Genomic DNA, 21689 nt, shown 5'->3' with positions numbered 1-21689 from the left:
TTGGCCTAATTATCTATCTATCTATCTATCACTATAATGATACACATTTATTAACTTTTACCTTTGAATAACTCTGTATGATCCCATATAAAACAAATTAAGCAAATCTAGCTTCAATCTTATTGATACCTATGTGTAATCAAAATCATAGATAATTACATGTCAGAGTATGTGCAGAGCAAAGTCATCAAGCACACACTTAGAGCTTGATACTTTCAGACCACTTTTTACATATTTTATCATGTTTAAACCTCAGAGATAATTTGTGAGGCAAGTAGGGAAAGTATCGCAGATGGGCAAGGGGAGGCACACTGGGTCTGACACTTTGGCACTGGTCTATGTCTTGGCGCTCCTTGGTGCATTTTTGTAGTGAGGCAATTCTCTCCCCTGATGAACTCACAGGAATAATGACTCTCTATTGGCTCAGGTGCCACCCTGTCCATCAATTTCTGAAAGAACATAGACTCTGGAAAGACTGGCTTCTCGTTGGCATTCTATTGGTTTAAAAGCAGATGGCTTATATTTAGTTTGCTGCTAATATGGGACACTGTGTATGCTATTCAGATACCTGCTATTGCAAGAGAACAGCATGCTGAAATCAGTAGCTCTGATTCCGGGCTGTTTCTCTCCTGCAGAATTTTGGAGCACTTCCCTGAAAGTGGGTGGGGTGGGTGCCTGCACATTTGAGTGGTTCCCTTTGCTGGGCTCCAGCTGTGGCTCCCTTCCAGAGAAGCACATTTTTTTCTGCAGGGAATTAGGATGGCTTCCCCCATTTCTTCTTGGCTGTCTAGAAAAGGATTGAGTTCTTCTATTAGTCAAATAGTGAAAAAAGAAGAGACTGTCTATCTTCCTTTCGCTTCTATAGTAGGAAAAACAGAATTGACCTTAATGTTTCTAAATTATTAATGAGCTTAACGCTGCACTACAGACCAAAAGTTACCTTTTTACAAAGTCCTCCTAAGTGAAATATTTTGTATGTATAACACATACGGTCCCATAGAGACACACATGCAAACATACATAGAGTCTCAATTTTTAAAAGCTTTTTTTTAAAAAATTTATTTTATTTTATTTATTTTGGGCTGTGTTGGGTCTTTGTTGCTGCACCCGAGCTTTCTCTAGTTGCCGCGAGCAGGGGCTACTCTTTGTTGCGGTGCACAGGCTTCTCATTGCGGTGGCTTCTCTTGTTGTGGAGCATGGGCTCTAGGTGCGCAGGCTTCAGTAGTTGTGGCTCATGGGCTCAGTAGTTGTGGCTCTCAAGCTCTAGAGCACAGGCTTAGTAGATGTGGCGCACGGGCTTAGTTGCTCCGCAGCATGTGGGATCTTCCCAGACCAGGGCTCGAACCCGTGTCCCCTGCATTGGCAGGTGGATTCTTAACCACTGAACCACCAGGGAAGCCCCACTCTCAAATTTTTAAATGCTCTATAAATATTTTATTAACCCACTAATCTCAAGGAAAAATTTAAGAAATTGAAATTGTATTTCTCACAGGTTGAATTTTACTAATAAAAGAGATGTTCCATAGATAGCTAGAAGGAACTTGTTGTCTTCTTCCTAACATGAACCAATGCCTATTCTTTCTGAAAATGGCATTTGCAATTACAAGTTGCTATTATCAAAACTACTACTGAGGTAGGGCGTTAACCAAAGGCAGATACCACTTAGTTCTTATTGGCAGTGACCTCTAGAGAAAGGCATACACTGTCTTCCAGCATAGTGCAGTCAATCAAGGGTTCTCTTCAGGTAAAGCTACAACATGCCTTCTTCTTTAACAGAATTAAAAGGGGCACAAACTAAACATAAACCATAGGCCCTGCTCCCAAGGATTTTAAGTGCATTTTGGGGAACCAATATTAACACAATCAAATATAATTACAGTACAGAAACACATAATTACACACTTGGTATGAGGTACTAATTGTGAATGGCAGATGAGGTCAGCAAAGAAGGAATCAATGAAGGCAGGGGATTCAGAGAATAGTTCATGAGGAGGAAGATATATAAGTTAGTCCTTGTTGGAGGGGTAGATCAAAAATAAATTACCAGAAACTAGTTATTAGCCAATTGCTTCCCAACAGAGGCTCACCAGTGGGGCTAAGGAGCCCCAAGTATGATCAGGCATTTTTCCAGATAGGGCTGGGATGACAGAGTGGGCATCCCTCCTTCAGAAGATGAATGCCTTCTTAGGATTCACCTAGAAACCTATACAGATTCATGGATACCAGAGATATTCAGGCAGCTTCCTCAGGAGGGATTGTTCTCACATTTTTCTGTTTTTTAATGATTGATACTTTTTGATAAAGATAGTGTCTTCTGTAAGTTTAATACATTGAACTTTTCAAAATACATCCCTATGAAGTATCATGGTTCAGAGTTACACACTTGTAAAGTTAAATGACAGAAAACTACTCTTTAAAGAGTGGGCTGCATGTTCTAAACGGTGATCTATAGGTTTATGATATCTTAATTCAAGTGAAATTTGAATCACTAGTATTACAGAAGCAGGTGCTGTAAGTTGGGGAATCTAGAGTCAGTCTCTCCTTTGATTCTCGGCAATGCGGACCCAGGAATTTCTCAAATTTTCTGTCAGAATTTTTTGCCAGTAAAATGGATGTAGTGGTGATTATTGTATAAAAAGAATAATATTTCCTAAATTCTGACCCATACTCTTTTTTCCAAACCACAGGGATTATGAAATAAAAAGATGATTATATATATATAAACACATATATGTATCCAAACATATATATAATATACACGTATTCAACAAATAGTCAAATAATTGCCATACACTAAGTACTACACTAGAACTGGATTTTTGAAGCACACTCTGTCTGTGATATTCTGAACGACCATGGATAAGTAGTTGGTTTGCTCCATGGGATACATGGAAGATGCAGTTGATGTAGTGGAAAGAACCTTTGGAAACAGACCTGGGTTCATGGTCAACATTGTTATTTCTGATCTGTTTGGTCGTGAGTAAATTGCTTGATCTCCGTAGACCTCAGTTGTTATATCATTAAAAATACATGCTAATACTACAAACTCACCATATTGCTTAAAGGAGAAAGGATCTCTTCCAGGGTTTGCCAATCATGGTGGCAGACACATCACACATTTAACACTCCTTAAGTGACTAGAAAGCACCAAGCACAGTGCCTGGCACGTGGCAATGACTTAGTACAAATTAATTCCCTCTCAGCTTCAGCACTTATTTCATTCTGAACTTCTAAATGTAGGAAGATTTGGACTGTTTTGTATTAAATAGGTTAAAAATGGAATTATCTTAAAATTCAAGATGATTTATACCAGGGAGCCAAATATAATTATACTATAGTATCTGCTTAACTACAAGAGCTTGTTAAAACTTTAATCTTCTATGGATTGTGTTTGTCTAGGATGATGCCATTTTGGGTGCAAATCAGAAGCAGCTGCAGCCCTTATTTAAAATTTAAATATAGTTATAGTATTGATTCTATAATATCTACATGTAGAATTCACTAGCTTTCTGCTCTTTTTCATGTGTGAAAATTGGGCTTGTGATTTTTGATAACTACCAATTTAATTTTGTTTCAAAGAAAAGATCTTTTTACGAATTCTTTACAAATTTTTCCAGGTGCTGGGCCAGGCCTCTTCTTGCATATTCATAGAAAACATGGGCATTCCCTGCTGTCTTTTTGTTGTTGTCAAGGAAACCCCCCAGTTCTCTACACAGGGATTACATTCTTCTTTCTTAATAGCTCTTAGATCATTCATTTGTGCAATGAATAAAAAATGTATTCACGGGCCCAGACAGTGTTCAGATCTTTGGGGGGGGGGGGGAAGGGGAGGGGCGTAGCCAAGGGGAGAGACGTGTGGTGAGAGGAGCAATAGGGATAAAAGAAATGGAAAAAGAAATGCTTTGTGAGGTTCTATTTTAATGAGGTAAAGTGAACAATTTATTTTGAAAAAGGCATTACCTGTTTTTGTCAGTTTACAAAATTTATAACATTGCACCTCATTGAGGCCAGTTTGTCACGTACAAATCGAAAAGCTGGTGAATAAGTGGCTTTATTGATAGGATTCCAAGAATGGGGCCCTGGTTGAGGGCGTGGGGATGTGTTTTAGTGAAAACTGTTGTATATATTTTTTTCATTTGTATGGAAGTACTTTGATTTTTTTTTTAATAACACAATTGAGGCAATAGAAAAGGTAGAATATTCTTTCAACTTAGGGCATCATGTGGACAATTGAGAACCTATTTTATTGCATTAGAAAGTGTGCTCCTTAGAGAGATATGCCAGTGTTTAGACTTTGAGTATGGATCAGGAGGGAAACATTGATCTATTGGCATGAAGGCTGTAATTATTCTTAACAAGAGTGGTTTGATTTGGGGGAGGAAAATAAATTATGGTGAACCTTCTAAATACTTGCTAGAATTATTGTGATAATATATAAAGCATTTTTCCATGAATAATTTGAAGTCTAAGTAGGAGATCTGAAACTGGAAAGAAAGGATCTGTGGAGTGAGAGGAAAAGTTTAATTGTATTTCAGCGTCCGTGTCTATGAAAATCTGACGTATTGTGTCACAGTACTATACCCGGACTTGCTTGCACCCAGTATATAATCAGCACACACTACCTTGACTGGCTTCTAGTGACTTTATGTTTTCATTTTAATACCACAGTATTCCTGGTGTCTCACAGGGTGAGTTAGTTACTGTGGCTGTATGCTGCGCATAGTGGTTTTTCTAAGTTGAGAAAGGGAAAAGAAAATATACTAATGTATGCTTTTGTAGAGTACAATGGAATATACTAAAATTATCATTTTTTATTATGTTGTGACCTTATCTTGCTCTGCTCTGCTCTATAGGGGAACCATTTTACTCTCTGCAGATAAAACATTCTCTGCCCATCTCTTCACACTCACCTCCAGGAAATATTTTAAAGGCTTGTTGAAATAAAGTCATTCAATCAAGCTGCTCTGTGGCTGGAGGAAAGAAAATAATGTCATCCATAGCTTAGTTGGGAAGGCAACTTGAAATAATTAGTAAGCAACAAGAGTATGCAATAAAGGTTAGTTGGTTGCTTTAATAAAAGGAAAAATAGAGGTAATATGAAGTAAGTTAATATAAGTGGCACCTTTTAGCAGGCAAAGTCTCAGAATTGACCTCACGGGAAACTCTGGGCATTTATCCCCTCGCTGAGCAGCCATCCATTTTACTCAGGAAGACCCAGAGTAGCACCAACCAGGCATCAGCCAGCTGGCCAACAATGATGCCATTCTGTAGAGGGGTTTGAGGAGCACCAAGAAATCTCCCAGGGCATAAATTTTGCTCACACTGCTTCTCAACCTTGGCTCTATATCAGAATCACCAGGGAGCCTCCAGATAAAAATATCCACTACCCCATCCTCCACCAGATAATTTGAATCTCAATTTCTAGTGATAAGGCTTAGGCCTTTGTACTTTTCTTTTTGTTTCTTTTCTTAAATTTGCTTTATTTATTTATTTTTAATATTAGGTATCTGTATTGTTAAATGCATGTGATTTGGATGCCTAGAGAATGTTGAATTCTACTGGTAAAGTAAAGGCTTTCTGACCTCAGACAGAGGCTGAAATATAGACATTATATATAGACATTATATAATATAGAAGGGGCTGCTTTAAGCCTCTGCAAGTTTAAATTGTATTTTACCATTTTTAAGGAAGAAAAAATATATGCTTAATTTAGTCTCCCCTGAGTGAAACTGTGGTCTTTGATCATGTTTTGGGAAGTGTAGCTTTTCTCACAAATGTTAAATGAACCTTGGCATCTGTAAGTAAGGAAGAAAGTAGAATTAACTATCATTGAAATATATGTTTTTTAAAGTCTCAGAATAATTGTAATTGAATCAAAAGTGATAGTGAAGGGTGGAGAATACATCTGGAATTACCCAGAACTGCATACCTCACTTTGCTGTACCCATATTACCTTCTCTCTATCAACATGGAAATTAAAAGGAAATAAATATGCTTATAGCTTAAGGACCCTTTTGGCTATACTGCCAAAGTGAATTTGTTCATTATATATTTACATTTGAGAGAAACAGTGTGATAAGCCTATACAGCTTCTAGATTTGGAAAGAAAAAGAATGATAAAAAGAATATTGAGACTGTGCCTGCATATTTACATTATCTGATTTTTATAACCATAGAAGTCTTTAGTATTTGAGTTATCTGTATGCTGTTTTAGTTGTATCTCAGAATTTGAGCTATTATTGCAGCCAAAAAACAACACTTTTTCAGTCCAAAAAAAAAAAGGCAAGTCTTTCAAAGGAAGTATCAAACTAGTAAATGTAAACTTTTCCATTCTTTTTTTATAATTAATTAATTTTTTTTTGGCTGTGTTGGGTCTTCGTTGCTGCACATGGGCTTTCTCTAGTTGTGAGGAGCGGGGGCCACTCTTTCTTGTGGTGCGCAGGCTTCTCATTGCAGAGTACGGGCTCTAGGCATGCAGGCTTCAGCAGTTGTGGCACATGGGCTTCAGTAGTTGTGGTGTGCAGGCTTCAGTAGTTGTGACGCGAGGGCTTCAGTAGTTGTGACGCGAGGGCTTCAGTAGTTGTGGCTCATGGGCTCTAGAGAGCAGGCTCAGTAGTTGTGGCACACAGGCTTAGTTGCTCCGCAGCATGTGGGATCTTCCCGGACCAGGGCTCGAACCTGTGTCCCCTGCATTGGCAGGCGGATTCTTAACCACTGCACCACTAGGGAAGCCGCAATTTTTCCATTCTTGATGATAAATAAATGTGTAGACATTCATCCAACTAAATTCCCAAAAGAAGGGCTAAATGGCTAGTGTAAGGAGAGCATTACATGTTTAAAGGATCCCTTCACTTTAATTATGGAATATAGAAGTTAGTAAGGAAGGTGAAACAAGTATATAATAACAACTAGGGAAGTTATAAATAAGAATAATATGACATAAGTCTTATGGCATACAAATTAAAGATACAGCCAATTTGGGCTGATGAGTTTTAGTGAAGAGATATCTAGGGGCTTCTGCTGGATCATTCATAAATGCAGGGATGAAGTTCAAAGGAGGGTTTATGAAGATTCCAAGTTGGGGACAGGAATGTTCTTGTTGAACAGAAGTGTGAGTTGGGAACGAGGAGGATCTTGAGATGGGGGCATGGATTCTCTGCATGCAACTTAGAGATGCAGAGAATGAGAACAGAGAAAAAAGGCAGAGGATAAATGTGGGTACAGTGATGGAGCTGTTTGAGCACCCTATTGAAGAGGTCAGGTGGCAGAGATGACTTTTGAAGAAGGGGTGGTGTAATTAAAATAAAATGGTGTTTGGTAAGTTTAGTTTAGTAGCTATAATTTGGGGGCTTAAAAGGAAGTATATATATATATATATATATACACATATATATACACACACATATATATGTATATATGTATGTATTTATGAGAGGCTTTGTTTTACTTTAGTCAAAGCTTTTTTACTTAAATTTTAAATCCTTGATTTTGACCAAAGTACTTTTCTGGTGTTAGGACATCTGGTAATTATTTGTCTATTATCTATCTCTCTGGCATCTATTTATCTATGAAAAGCTTTGACAGTCTTAGAGAACTAACATGAAAAAGATAAGAAAAGTACTGTGGTATTGTTGGTTTTTGTTTATTTGTTCTGCTTTCAAAGAAACACTTAGAAACCAAAATAACCTGGATTTTCTTTCATATAGCTCTTTATCTTATTGTTCAAAAATGCTTGAAGGGCCCAAAATTACTTGATTAAGCTCTCCAGGAAAGCTCTTACTCTTTAAAAACTGGAAGTTAGGAAGTCCCTTGGGCCTCTTCTATAAGCAAGAAAAGCCCACACTCAGTGATAACTCCTTAAGGGCACTTAGACCAGATGACTGTATCTAAACACATTCTTTCCACTTGAAAGAACAGCATTATTAGAGAATTATCTGAATTTGGGAAAAGAGTTGATTCCCACTTATCATCCCCATATCATGTCTGCCTCAAAAGTGAGGCCATCAGAGGCACTTATATTGTTTATTACCCTTTCTGGGTGTAAAATTCATGAATTGAAAAATATGGAGCTCCTCTCTCAGCAAGAGGGAGCTGTCAGTGTAAGACAGCATGCTTGGGTGGTGCACCAAATGAACCTCAGCTAGCAGAGCTAATATGGAGATGCAGGTCACAGAATCCAATCTTTCTTTCTTTCTTTTTTTTTTTTTTTTTTTTTGTGGTACACGGGCCTCTCACTGCCGTGGCCCCTCCCGCTGTGGAACACAGGCTCCGGACGCGCAGGCCCAGTGGCCATGGCCCACGGGCCCAGCTGCTCCGCGGCATGTGGGATCCTCCCAGACGGGGGCACGAACCCGCGCCCCCCGCATCGGCAGGCGGACTCCCAACCACTGCGCCACCAGGGAAGCCCGACAGAATCCAATCTTGATCTCCCAGCCTCTAGCGTAATCTCTCACCTCTGGAGGAATTGGGTATTGATATAAATATCACGTGATTTTCAATTATTAATGTAATTAAGTACGCAAAAACAACTGACAAGATTTGGGGAGGATGTTTGTATCTTGATCACTAATGTCAATTCTTTTTTCAACATCCTGAGTTGGCACCATTTTTAGTGCCTCAAATTTTGAAAATGATGGGGAATTTAGGATGTCTGAGACAATCTAGTTGAAATGCACATTAGGTGGTTTTCTTTGCTTTATAAGGTGCCAGTTAGCATTTTATTTTAATTAAGAACATATCAAAAGGTGAATGAAATTGAAGCATTTGTTTATGTCTGGTTCTTAGATTCATAGGTATATGTCAGAAAGCTTAAACATCTTAGAGAACTTCCAGTTTTCTCTATTTTAGTTCTATAAGTGTTTCTTAAGTACTTCAGTATGGCTGTCTATTGTATTTTTTAAATAAAGAACCAAAATCTTTTTTGATGCACATTAAGATGAAATCTATTTTAATAAAGAAATGTGATCCTAATATCTCTTTGCTGAGTAGATTTGTATATAATTACATTTAATTAAAAGCTCTTAAATTGTAAAATTCCCTATAGAGAACATGAACTTTAGCCAGCTGCCTCTGCATCTTAGCAACTATGTTTTGTGTCTGCTAACAGTAAGACTGGAAGACTTGTGCTATGTCTACAAAACTCTGCCATGAAGTACTTAAAAATACTTGGTGAATAATTTGAGGTCAGCTAGCAGTAAGGCTTTGTGTGAAATGCCATTAAAAAAAATCTATTAACCGTGGTACTAGTATATTCAAGTCAAGCTGTTAAAATACATTCATGTAAACATAGAAAAGATTATACATACACCTTGTGGAGTTTTGTGGTTTGACTCTTGCAATCCAAATAAAAGTTATATCACCCTTAGAATAAAATTCTAAAATAGAGCCGTCTTTTATAAGGACTTGTTCCTCTAAGAGCTGGGAATATTAATTACTCCCTGAGGTTGCACTGTTGGTACAAAGTAAAGCAGATCACAACTTTGTAATGAAATACCTGCTTTCACGATAGCACAGGTGTCCCCCTGCCACACCCTACAAAGAAACTTTTCTGGTTTATAATAATTATAGCTCTTGCAACTCTCTCATAGCATGCGTGGTGGGTGATGGTGGTGACAAGAAAGGGAGATGAAGAAGTAATTTCAGAAACTAAATAAACAAAGAGGAGCAAATAGGAATATGGGTGAGATGTAGGTGGCAGTGGTAGGAAAGAATTCACCTATCTATACTAGGTAGGTTTCATGAAATTTTAAAAATATGGAAACAAACTAGCCACGCTGAGAATGAAATGTAGATTTATCTGTAGAGAATCTGTTGGCAGAAAAAAATATCTTCAAAGCCCTGGGCAATGAATATTTTCGTCACCCTCAAACTAATACTAAGAAAACGGAAGATACCATTTGGAACACAACTTATTTTAATAATAAATACTAGTAACTTAATTGTGAGAAGATTCCTCGGGAATCTTCCTTCAGAAAAAAGAAACTAATTCCAACTCACATTTCATATCTTCGTTTTATTTAAGAATTCTCATTTAGTGAAATATTTTTACAGTACATATCCAGTGAGCACTTTTAAAATCACTGTTTATTACGATGTGCTGATAGTTCTTTGGTCAGTGCCAGCTTTAAGGTACCATGAGAAGCATAAGATGAAACAGCTTAAAGTATTTCTGTGTTTTCTACCGTTCTGAGGCAAGTCAGATCAGATGCTTGTAAGGCAAGTGGAAAAAGGAATCCTAATTTAAATTTAATGATTGGTACATTCGCAATATGTACACTGAAAAAGTGTCCTTTTTTTAAAAAAAAATAGGGAGAAAAGAGTTATAGTAAGGTCATTTCTCTAACCTATTGGCAAGAACATTTGTTTCAGAGAGAAAAGAGAGAGATTTAGAAGATACCCTTGGAGGTCTTAGGTCTCTGTAAAATTGGTAAACATGTGTCTGCCATATAGTCTCATAGATAATAGGTACTCAGTAAATTTTGTGCAATCAGTTGGTCCTGGGGAGATAACATGTTTAGGTGCCATGCATGTTTGTGGTGGTATGTTTAATTTTGCATGCAAAAACCAGTATGATGCCGAGCTGTGTTGTGAAGTATATGCAAAGACCACTCTCTGCTGTGTTTGTATGGCTGTGATTGAAATATTGTGATATTTATTTAGGTTAGAAAATATATTCCATCTAACATTTGAGTCTTTCGGTGAAATTTTCTAATACAATGGTCTAAAATACTAAGAAGTCCTCATAGATTTATGAGCAGTAAGAAATGTCAGAGTTCCTTACCCAAGTGGAAAATGGACTAAAAGAATATTATCCTTTGTTCATTGAACTAAAACTAGAGAATATAAAGTGAATGTCAGGGACATTAATTAATTGAATTAAGTAGACAATAAGAGTTGATAGTCAATGAAATTACTATATAAATTGTTGATTTACAATGACTTCTTTGTTTTCTTTGCTAGAAAAACATTTTATTTTAAATTATTCATTCCTTTGTAAAACATGTAAGTGAGCATCAGGGTGTCAGTTCCTTTGACATGCTGACATTTGACACACTGACATGCCTCTGTGTCTTTTCTCTTTCTGCTTTATTCCACCCCACTTATTTTTAGAGCTACCCAACATGATACTTAATGAAACCTCTATCTATAATTATTCACTAAGAAGATCGTGGGATATGTTTATATCAGTTCTGTTTTCTAAAAAAGTAAGGAATTTATTTAGAAATCCATACAAATCTATAATAACATTGAGTATTTTTACCCTATTGCTAGCCTAGGAGTTTATAAATAAAGAATACCAAGCAGTTATTTCCTTGTCCATCCTTGTGTTTGGCTGGAGAAGCTTGGCTGAATGGTTAGTTTAATCTCCACTATTTGCAAAAAGGTACAAAATGTGGTGGGGATTTTTTATGTTTTTGACACAGACCCATGCTTCTTATTGAAATTCTTTCTGTATTTAAATATAAGATGCTGTGGGAATTTAACAACTGTATGTGTGATAATTCTTAATAGTGAATTCTCATTTACACCTAGTGAAAGCTAATGAAAAGTGTTGTAGGTAAAATAACACTATAAGCAATTTAAGATAAGCGTATTTTTGAAGTTCCTGTTAAATCCTACAGAGTTGAACAGAATAGTTTAACTGAGTGTGGCTTAATTCTACTATGTTCAAATAGTATTAACAATGAGAGACTACTCGATTTGGTGATTAGATAAGATTGTCAATGTGATATTTCAAGAGATTCATCTGTACAGAAAGCATTTAAAGATGTATTCTCATATACCTATATATGCACATGCATATATAGTCTCTCACATTCTTTTTTCTTAGTGAAAGGTAGCCTTCAACACAAGCCATATTAAAAGGTGTTTATCATCTGAAGATGTTTTCTTTTAAAATATATACACCATGAGGCAATATAAGATTACAGTAACAACTTCAGTGATCTAAAATTGAACAAACTTATTCTTTTTGGGAAAAGAAAGGTAAGGCATTTAGCCATTTCCTTAAGTTTGGCAGTTAGGAGTAGTTGTAACATCTGTGGCAGAAATCATCTGTATTCATTTTATATTTTTATAATATACTGGAGTTATGTATTGACCTCATTTCTCTTTATGGTAGAAATATTTTTCATTCATTTGAATACGTATACTCCTTTGTTTACATAGTTGAAAGGCTGAATGCATGGGGTGGAGATATAAGGAATGATTTGTAGTGTGTGAAAGTCAAATAGGATGGATATATATATATATATATATATATATATATATATATATATATATATATATATTTAGGGAAGAGTATCCCACTCCAACACAAATAGTGTTTTATGGAGACAATACAGTGAAAATGGGATACAGAAAAAAAAAGAGTTTTCGTTTTTGTTTTTTTAGAGTGAAAGGGATAAATGTAAATATGGTATATCTTCCAGTTACATAAAAGTCTTGTGGTCTTTGGGGGTTTTTTTTAGCAAACCATAGTTAAAAACAGAAGGAGCTCCATAAAGTTTCTGTTTTTTTTTTTTTTTTTTAAGATACCTTTTTTTTTTTTGGCTGTGTTGCGTCTTCGTTGCCGTGCACGGGCTTTCTCTAGTTGTGGTGAGCGGGGGCTACTCTTCCTTGCGGTGCGCGGGCTTCTTATTGCAGTGGCTTCTCTTGTTGTGGAGCATGGGTTCAAGGCACGTGGGCTCAGTAGTTGTGGCACACGGGCTCTAGATCTCAGGATCACTAGCTGTGGTGCCCGGGCTTAGTTGCTCCACGGCATGTGGGATCTTCCCGGACCAGGGATTGAACCTGTGTCCCCTGCATTGGCAGGCGGATTCTTAACCACTGCACTACCAGGGAAGCCCCGTAAAGTTTTTATTGACAGTTCATATACTTCTTATATATTTATGTTGACATAAAGAATATAAACAATATTGCTACCTTTTCAATAGAGTATTTTTCTTTTTTGACATCGGTAAATGCTAGATACTGATCCTTTCATGCGTGGAAGGGTGCGGCTTATTTATTTATTTATTTATTTGTCTGCGCCCAGCCTTTGTTGTGTCGGCATGCCCCACCTTTCGTTGTGGCATATGGGCTCTAGTTCCCTGACCAAGGATGGAACCCAGGCCCCTGCCTTGGGAGCGCCGTGTCTTGACTGCTATCCCACCAGGGGCATCCCGGGAGCAGATTCTTACAACAGGAGCCATCTCTCTACCAATGGGGGGCAGGGGTGATTCCATCGTAATTATTCCCCCTCTAAGTTCTCAGGTTCAGCCTAAGTGTGTGTGTGGCATGGATTAGGGCTAGGCTGAAAGTTAACTCTGCGACAGTGTTCCTGGGGCCAAAGGAGGAGACACGGGGCCATCCCTCGTGCTTCTCTTTGTCTTCTTCCTGGGTTAGCACACCCACAGGTACCTTTTTGCACTGCCGTGACACTGAGACTAGGACAGCTGCAGTGACAGGACCCTCTCCTAGGATGACTGAATTCCTCTCTGATGAAAGTGAGGGTGCAGAATGGCCTCCCTCCTGGTGTTTGCACAAGGAGCTTTGCTGGTGGATATCTGGAGACAGAAAAGACAATTGGGCTTAGTGGTTGGTACCCTGTGGCAATCTACAATCTAGGAAATGTTCTGAGGATAAGTGTTATTTAAAGTATGCTAGTTCTAATGTTTAGCTGTGACTCCTGAACTTCCTTTGGAGAAAAGGTTAATAAAAAGAATGATAACTGACCGAATCCAGGTCACCTCTCATGAAGGATAAAGGTGTAAATGTGTGGAGGGCTCTTCTTTCCTGGTGCTTTCAGTGAGCCATCCCTGCATGGAGACCACCCTCTCCCTCCAGGACTTCCTGCCTTTGTGTATGGGATGTGCCTGCAGCCTATGCAGCTAAGTCTTGTCTCACTGTTGCACTGGGGTGGGGTTGTCATCACACTGTGAAAGGGCTATAAAGAAATCTCTCTTTTGCTTTTCTAAAAACAGTCTTCTCTAGGACAAATTATGACAAGAGTCCAGAAGGAATCGCTTCTCATTTCCTTATTGAATAGAGGGCGTCTAAGCATCCTCCTACATTAAGGACAGCAATCAGTTACTTTTTCTGTATGATCTGGTGAAGTGGTCTTAACTTTTAACTTTTTTTCAGGTCACACAAAGATGAATTCCTATATTTCATGATTACAATGTGTGTATGTGATTCCTTGTTCCATTTTAAGGACATTGCTGTGTTAAACATGTTGAAGAGTTTTCATAACCCGTTGCTACAATCAAATTAGATTTATTTTTCCCATTGCTAATATCAAACAGCAAATTCGAAGACTGAGAACCATGTATAGAAGGGTGATTGCTCTTAATATGAAAAGATTTGAATCCTTCTTTTTGTGTGAGAGTGTGATCAGCCAGCCTTGCTAGCGATTTCTTCTGTCGTACACTGCCAAATCTTCTATTTAAGTATTGTGAAAACTCTTTGTTTTTTTCAGGTCGAATGAGTGATTTGAGGGTAATTGGTCATCCAATAGATTCAGAATCTAAAGAAGATGAGCCTTGTAGTGAAGAAACAGATCCAGAGCATGATCTAATTGCTGAAATTTTACCTGAGCTAATTGAAATTGATCTATACCACAGTGAAGAGGATGAAGGGGAAGACGAGGAGTGTGCCAATGCTACTGACGTCACGACCACCCCATCTGTGCAGTACATAAATGGAAAGCATCTAGTTACCACTGTGCCCAAGGACCCAGAAGCGGCAGAAGCTAGGCGTGGCCAGTTCGAAAGTGTTGCACCTTCTCAAAATTTTTCAGACAGAAGTGAAAGTGATAGTCATCAGTTTGTAATCACCAAAACTGGAATGCCTACTGCCATGCAACCTAATGAGTCTAAAGAAACAACCGAATCCCTTGAAATTACATGGAGACCTGAGATTTACCCTGAAACACCAGAGCATTTTGCAAGTGGCGAGCTTGATATTTTCCCCACAGCCCCAGGCCGTGAGGGAGAAGCCACAGAGGGGCCAGAATCAATCACAGAGAAAAGTCCTGACCTTGATAATCTGGTACATGAACATACTGAATCGGTACCTCTGTTTCCTGAAGAGTCTTCAGGAGATGCTGCCATTGACCAAGAATCTCAAAAAATGGTCTTTTCAAGGGCTACAGAAGGAACATTTGGTGAAGAGGCAGAAAAAAGTACTTCTACCACATATACTCCAAGTATAGTTGCAAGTTCTGTATCAGCGCATGTTTCAGAGGATGTATCATTTACCTTAACAGGGACTCCACGGCCTGGTGAGCCATTGTCCACAGTAGAAAGCTGGGTGGAAATAACCCCTAGACAAATTGTAGAGTTCTCAGGAAGTCCTTCAATTCTGATTCCAGAAGGCTCTGGGGAAGCAGAAGAAGATAAAGATAAAATGTTTGCCATGGTAACTGATTTATCACAGAAAAATACTACAGATTCTCTCATTATTTTAGACACTAGCAAGATAATGATCACAGAGAACCTTTTGGATGTTCCTGCAACCACCATATATTCGGTTTCTGAACAGTCTTCTGCAGTAGTGCCTACCAAATTTGCAAGGGAGACAGACACTTCTGAGTGGGCTTTCAATACATCTCTTGAGGGAAAGACAAGGAAAGATGAGAAGAAGGGAACTACAGGTATGGCTTCTACAGCTGAGGTACATGAGCCCACACAGAGATCAGATCAATTAACTTTACCCTCTGAATTAGAAAGCTCAAATGAAACTACATCTAGTGATTCAGTATCTGCTACCAGAAAGAGTTTTATGTCCTGGATGACACCCACACAGTCTGAAACAGAAACAGCAAATTCTACTCTTGTCTTTACAGAAACAAACGTTTTAGACCATCTGGGGGCACAGACTGCTGAGCCCAGCCTTAGCAGTCAACCTGGGGTTCGGGAAGTGCCACCCACTGTCCCAGGTAGCCCCGTCTCTGTCTTTATGGAGCAGGGCTCTGGAGAAGCTGCTGCCGACCCAGAAACCACCACTGTTTCTTCATTTTCATTAAATTTAGAGCCTGAAATTCAATCCAGAAAGGAAGCAGCTGGCACTTTGTCTCCACATGTGGAAATTGTATTCCCTTTTGAGCCAACTGGACTAGTTTTGAGTACTGTAATGGACAGAGAGGTTGCTGAAATTAAAAGCCAAACATCCAAGGAAAACATGATTTCAGAGATCTCAGGAGAGCCAACTCATGGGGCAGAAATAAAAGGCTTTTCTACAGATTTTCCTTTGGAGGAAGATTTCAGTGGTGACTTCAGAGAATACTCAACAGTATCTCATCCCATAACAAAAGAAGAAACATTAATGACGGAAGGCTCTGGGGATGCAACATTTAAGGATACCCAGATGTCACCATCTGTAATACCTACCTCAGACCACAGTAATCACACAGCTGACTCAGAAGAGCCTAGTAGCACCTTGGTCAGCACTTCAGCCTTCCCTTGGGAAGAGTTCACAGCCTCAGCTGAGGGCTCAGGTGAGCAATTGGTCTCAGTAAGCAGCTCTGTTGACCAAGTGTTTCCCAGGGCTGTGGGAAAAGTCTCTGGGACAGATTCCCCATTTATTGACCAAAGATTGGGTGAAGAAGGTGCTATCAATGAAACTGATAAAAGATCCACCATCTTGCCAACAGCAGAAGCTGAAAGTACTAAAGCTTCAAAGGAAAAGGAGGAAGTGAAGGTCAATGGCACAGTTTCAATGGACTTTCCTCCAACTATGGAGCTGGACAAATTATGGCCCAGGAAAGAAGTCAACCCTGTAAGGCAAGGAATTGAAAGTGAAATAGTGTCAGAGGAAAAGATTCAAGAACAAAAATCTTCTGAACCCCCTCAAAGTTCTGTTGCACCAGAACAAACAACTTTTGATTCACAAACACTTCCTGAAACTGGACTCCAAACCACAGATTATTCTACACTAACAACAAAGAAAACTTACAGTAACAATAAGAAAATGGAGGGGGAAGGCATTTCCTCAGTTGACGTGTCTACTCCAAACCTAGATTCAGAGGGCTTAGAGTCATATACTACTCTCCCTGAAGTTACTGAAAAATCCCATATTTTCTTAGCTACTGCCTCAGTGACTGAATCAATACCAGCTGAAAGTGTAATTACAGGTTCAACAATCAAAGAGAAAGAAAGTATAAAACACTTTCCCAAAGTTATGAGACCAATAATTGAAGAGTCAGATACGGATCTTTTATTCTCTGGACTGGGATCAGGAGAAGAAGTTCTGCCTACTACAGTATCAGTGAATTTTACTGAAATAGAACAGGTCATTAGCACATTATATCCCCAGACTTCTCAAGTGCAAAGTTTAGAAACCAGTATCTTAAATGACACAGCTGGAGACTATGAGGGAATGGGAAATGTGGCAAATGAAATCAGACCACTCATTTCCAAAATAGACAGCACTTTGGAAGCCAGTGAGACAGCATCCAGCACAACCTTACTAGAAATTTTAAGTGACACCACAACAGAAGGACCCTTCACAGCAACTCTCACTTTCTCTACAGACATGGAACATCCTCAAAATCAGACACACAGTTGGGCAGAAGAAATCCAGACTAGGAGACCACAGCCTACGACTGATCAAGTCTCTAACGAGAATACTTCAACAGCAGAAACTAAAGAAACAGCAACCTCTTCCACTGATTTTCTGGCTAGAACTTATGGTCCTGAAATGGCCAAAGGATTTGTTACATCAACACCAAAACCATCTGACTGGTTTGATGAACATTCTGGAGAAGGATCTGGGGAATTGGATGTGGTTGATTTAGTCCACACTTCTGGAACTACTCAGGCAACTAGGCAAGGCAGCACCACATTTGTTTCTGATAGATCCCTGGAAAAACATCCTGAGGTTCCAAGTGCTGAAGCTGTTACTGTTGATGGATTCCCAACAGTTTCAATGGTGCTGCCTCTTCATTCAGAGCACAATGAAAGCTCCCCTGGTCCAACTAGCACACTGTCAAGTACAATGTCATATGAAACGTCCACAGAAGGTGCTGCAGACAGTTTCCAAGACCATTTTGGGGGATTCGAGGATTCCACATTAAAACCTGACAGAAGAAAAGCCACTGAAAATATTATTATAGATCTGGACAAAGAGGACAAAGATTTAATATTGACAATTACAGAGAGTACCATCCTTGAAATTCTACCTGAGCTGACATCAGATAAAAATACTATCATAGATATTGATCACACTAAACCTATATATGAAGACATCCTTGGAATGCAAACAGACTTAGATACAGATGTACCCTCAGGACCACCTGGCAGTAATGAAGACAGCACTCAAGTTCTAGAGAAGTATGAGGCAGCTGCTAACCTCTCTTCAACTGAGGAAAACTTTGAGGCCTCTGGTGATACTCTTCTGGCTAATTACACTCAGGCAACACATAATGAATCGATGCCTCCTGAAAACAGAAGTCAGTTAGATCACATGGGCTTTATCTTCACACCTGGAATATCCATCCCTAGCCCAGAAACAGAATTAGATGTTTTGCTTCCCACAGCAACATCACTGCCCATTCCTAGTAAGTCTGCCACAGTTAATCCAGAGATTGAAGAACCAAAAATTGAAGCAAAAACCCTGGATGACATCTTTGAATCAAGCACTTTGTCTGACGGTCAAGCTATTGCGGACCAAAGTGAAATAATATCAACATTGAGCCATCTGGAAAGGACACAGAATGAGGATGAAGAAAAGAAACACGTGGGTCCCTCTCTTCAACCAGAATTCTCTTCCGGGTCTGAGGAGGCACTGATAGATCCTACACCCTATGTAAGTATTGGTACTGCCTACCTTACGGCTCAGAGTTTAACAGAGGCACCTGATGTGATGGAAGGATCCAATCCCCCAGCATCCATGGATACATCAGCAGTTTTAGCTGTTGCAGAGCTGTTCTCTCGGACGCCATCATCTCCTCCACTCAGTGTCCACTTAGGCAGAGGAGCCTCTGAGCACTCAGAGGACCCCCAGCCAAGAGCTCTGCCAAGTACAGATGCCAGCACATCCCCAATACCCCCAGGAAAACTTGCAAATATTGAAGTGACTTTCAAACCCTCAAGGGAAGAGGACTTTCACATAACTGAGCCTCCATCCATATCTCCTGACACAGAGCCTTCAGAAGATGAAAGTAAACCTAAATTATTAGAACAAATGGAGGCTTCTGCCACAGAATTAATTGCTCAAGAAGAAACTGAGATTTTCCAAGACTCTCAAAACAAAACCAGTGTTCAACTTTCTGGAGACCCAGTCAAGGTATTTCCCAGTATTGAAACACCTGAGGCTGGGACTGTTGTCACAGCTGCAAGTGAAATGATGTTAGAAGGTGCTACACTGTGGCCACATTCTACTTCTGCTTCTGTGATTTATGGGGTCGAGGCAGGTGTGGTGCCTCAGGCCAGCCCACAGACTTCTGAGAGGCCCACCGTCCCTTCTCCTCTGGAAATAAACCCTGAAACACAAGCAGCTTTGATCAGAGGGGAGGATTCCACAGTAGCAGCACCAGAACAGCAAGTATCGGCGAGGATTCTTGATTCTAATAATCAGGCAACACTAAGCACTGCAGAGTTAAATACTGAGCTTGCAACACCATCATTTTCCCTTCTGGAAACTTCTAATGAAACCAGTTTCCTGATTGGCATTAATGAAGAGTCAGTGGAAGGCACAGCAATCTATTTACCAGGTAAGGGCACAACATTGATAAATCTGTTTCCAAGCTTGGAAACAGTCCCTTGGTCCTAACATAGATGTGTATATAATTTTTGCTGTGATGTTAAAATCAGTGAAGGTTTTTGTATTGTTCATGTAACAGCATGACAGGCCGTAGTATTGATTCCATAATGAGATGCAAAGAAAGTAAGTATAGACTGTTTGGGGGCTTTAAAGATATGCTTTGTATTTTTCTGGGTGTAAGAAACAACATACAATTGCAACATGGAAAAATTGAAATTGTTAATGGTATAAAAATTCAATTTGGTTTTACCCACAACTAAAGTATTGCTTTGTCTTATATCCCATAGTTATACATCTTAGTTTTAAAAACAGGAAAAACATCTTATTTTTAAAAAATCTCTCATGAATGGGTGCAATTATGGCAATATCAAAATCTGTCAGGTCTTTGAAAATGAGATTAGTAAATAACTTTAATAAACACTTCACATAATTTATGCAATATTGGTTATCAGTTCATACTTTTGTGTAATTCCCGTGCTCCAGATTGTCTACATAATGCTTCTAACACAGTGCCTAGCCATAGGGAGTATTCATCCAGTATATATTCAAGCTCTGCCTGTTGAGAGAAGATTTCTGTTTTTTTACTGAATGAACAGGAAGCACGAATTTGATGCTGGTTCATGTAGACTATGTCATTTAAGCTTCACAAAAAGGCTACAACGCACACGTTATTATCCGCATTTAAAAGGGTAGGACGTGGAGGTTCAGAGAAGTTCTGTAATTTGCCCGGGGTTGTAGCCACACACATCATGGCGAAAGTGGGATTTGAACCCAAATCAGCCCCACTCCAAAGTAGGTGTTTTTTTCTACTGGTCTTTGGTGGTTTCCTATTAATATAGTATAAAAATGAATAATTGATATTTAATGATATGTAAGTCAGAAATCTTGGAATGTTTACTGTGTAGAATTTATTTTCCTTTTAATCTAGCTTGATAATGTTGAAAAGTTCACTTTAATGGTGTTTTCCAAGAACAATGGAAATAACAATGTCAGTGGAATCCACAAGTAGCTATCACCACCTAGTTGCTACCTAGAAAAAGAAAAAAAAAAAAAACAGTACTTCTAGGACTGTGTTGGTTGAAAATACGCTTTTTTTTTTTTTTTTTTTTTTTTTGCGGTACGCGGGCCTCTCACTGTTGTGGCCTCTCCCATTGCGGAGCACAGGCTCCGGACGCACCGGCTCAGCGGCCATGGCTCACAGGCCTAGCTGCTCCGCGGCATGTGGGATCTTCCCAGACCGGGGCACGAACCCGTGTCCCCTGCATCAGCAGGCGGACTCTCAACCACTGTGCCACCAGGGAAGCCCAAAAAATATGATATTTTGATATCATATTTATATGATATCAAATATATGAAAATATTTTAATGAATATGTTTTACAGCATGGCTGTACTTAGAATTATTCTTCTGATCGTTTCAAACTTATCTTTTGTGCTACTAATGCTTCAGTTTGTTGTGCTTCAGATAGAGTGAAATAGTCATAAAGTGTAACTTTCATAAATGACTTGAAGTATTTCGTGAATAAAATTGATCAAAGGTGGCTGATGGATTTTTTTGTTGTCACTCTTTATTTAATCTGTAAATGATAACCTAGTAATCTGGCCAATATTTATTCTTTTGTAATTTAGTTGAAATATACTTCAGGTTAGACAAAATATGATATAGAAATCACTGGTAATAACTATATATATAGAGAGTGTTGGATTTGACAAATGAATGAGAAATGTGTACCAGTTATCCAGTCCACAATGTTTACCTAGAATCAGAGCTTGCATCTTCATTGCAAAACACATTGTCACTTTAGGCTAATTCAGTAAACAGTAGCTCCTGTTGGATTGCCTGGTCTATCTGTTGCAGTTTCAGCTTTCAGAGATGACTAAAAAGATTTTAGGGGAGAATAAAATGCACAAAAACAAAACTATTCTAATCTAAACTACTTTAACTTC

The 21689-nt window shown here is 38.8% G+C and overlaps 1 protein-coding gene across 4 annotated transcripts in view; it reads left to right on the top strand.

Annotated features, from left to right (window-relative positions):
- The window catches only part of VCAN (versican), a gene marked incomplete at both ends in the record, with an annotated part of 100893 nt that overhangs the window by 45218 nt on the left and 33986 nt on the right, over window positions 1–21689 (top strand). For 2 of the 4 annotated variants that reach the window (XM_079701987.1, XM_079701986.1), the window contains one exon: window positions 14459–19693. The exons of the other annotated variants lie outside the window; for them this stretch is intronic. In XM_079701987.1, the coding sequence (XP_079558113.1) occupies window positions 14459–19693 (5235 nt within the window). The remainder of the gene's footprint in view (window positions 1–14458; window positions 19694–21689) is intronic. 4 annotated transcript variants of the gene reach the window in all.

This window comes from Hyperoodon ampullatus, assembly GCF_949752795.1.
Source record: "Hyperoodon ampullatus genome assembly, chromosome: 4".
Classification (NCBI taxonomy): Eukaryota; Metazoa; Chordata; class Mammalia; order Artiodactyla; family Ziphiidae; genus Hyperoodon; species Hyperoodon ampullatus.
This window is presented reverse-complemented; position numbering and strand designations above follow the sequence as displayed.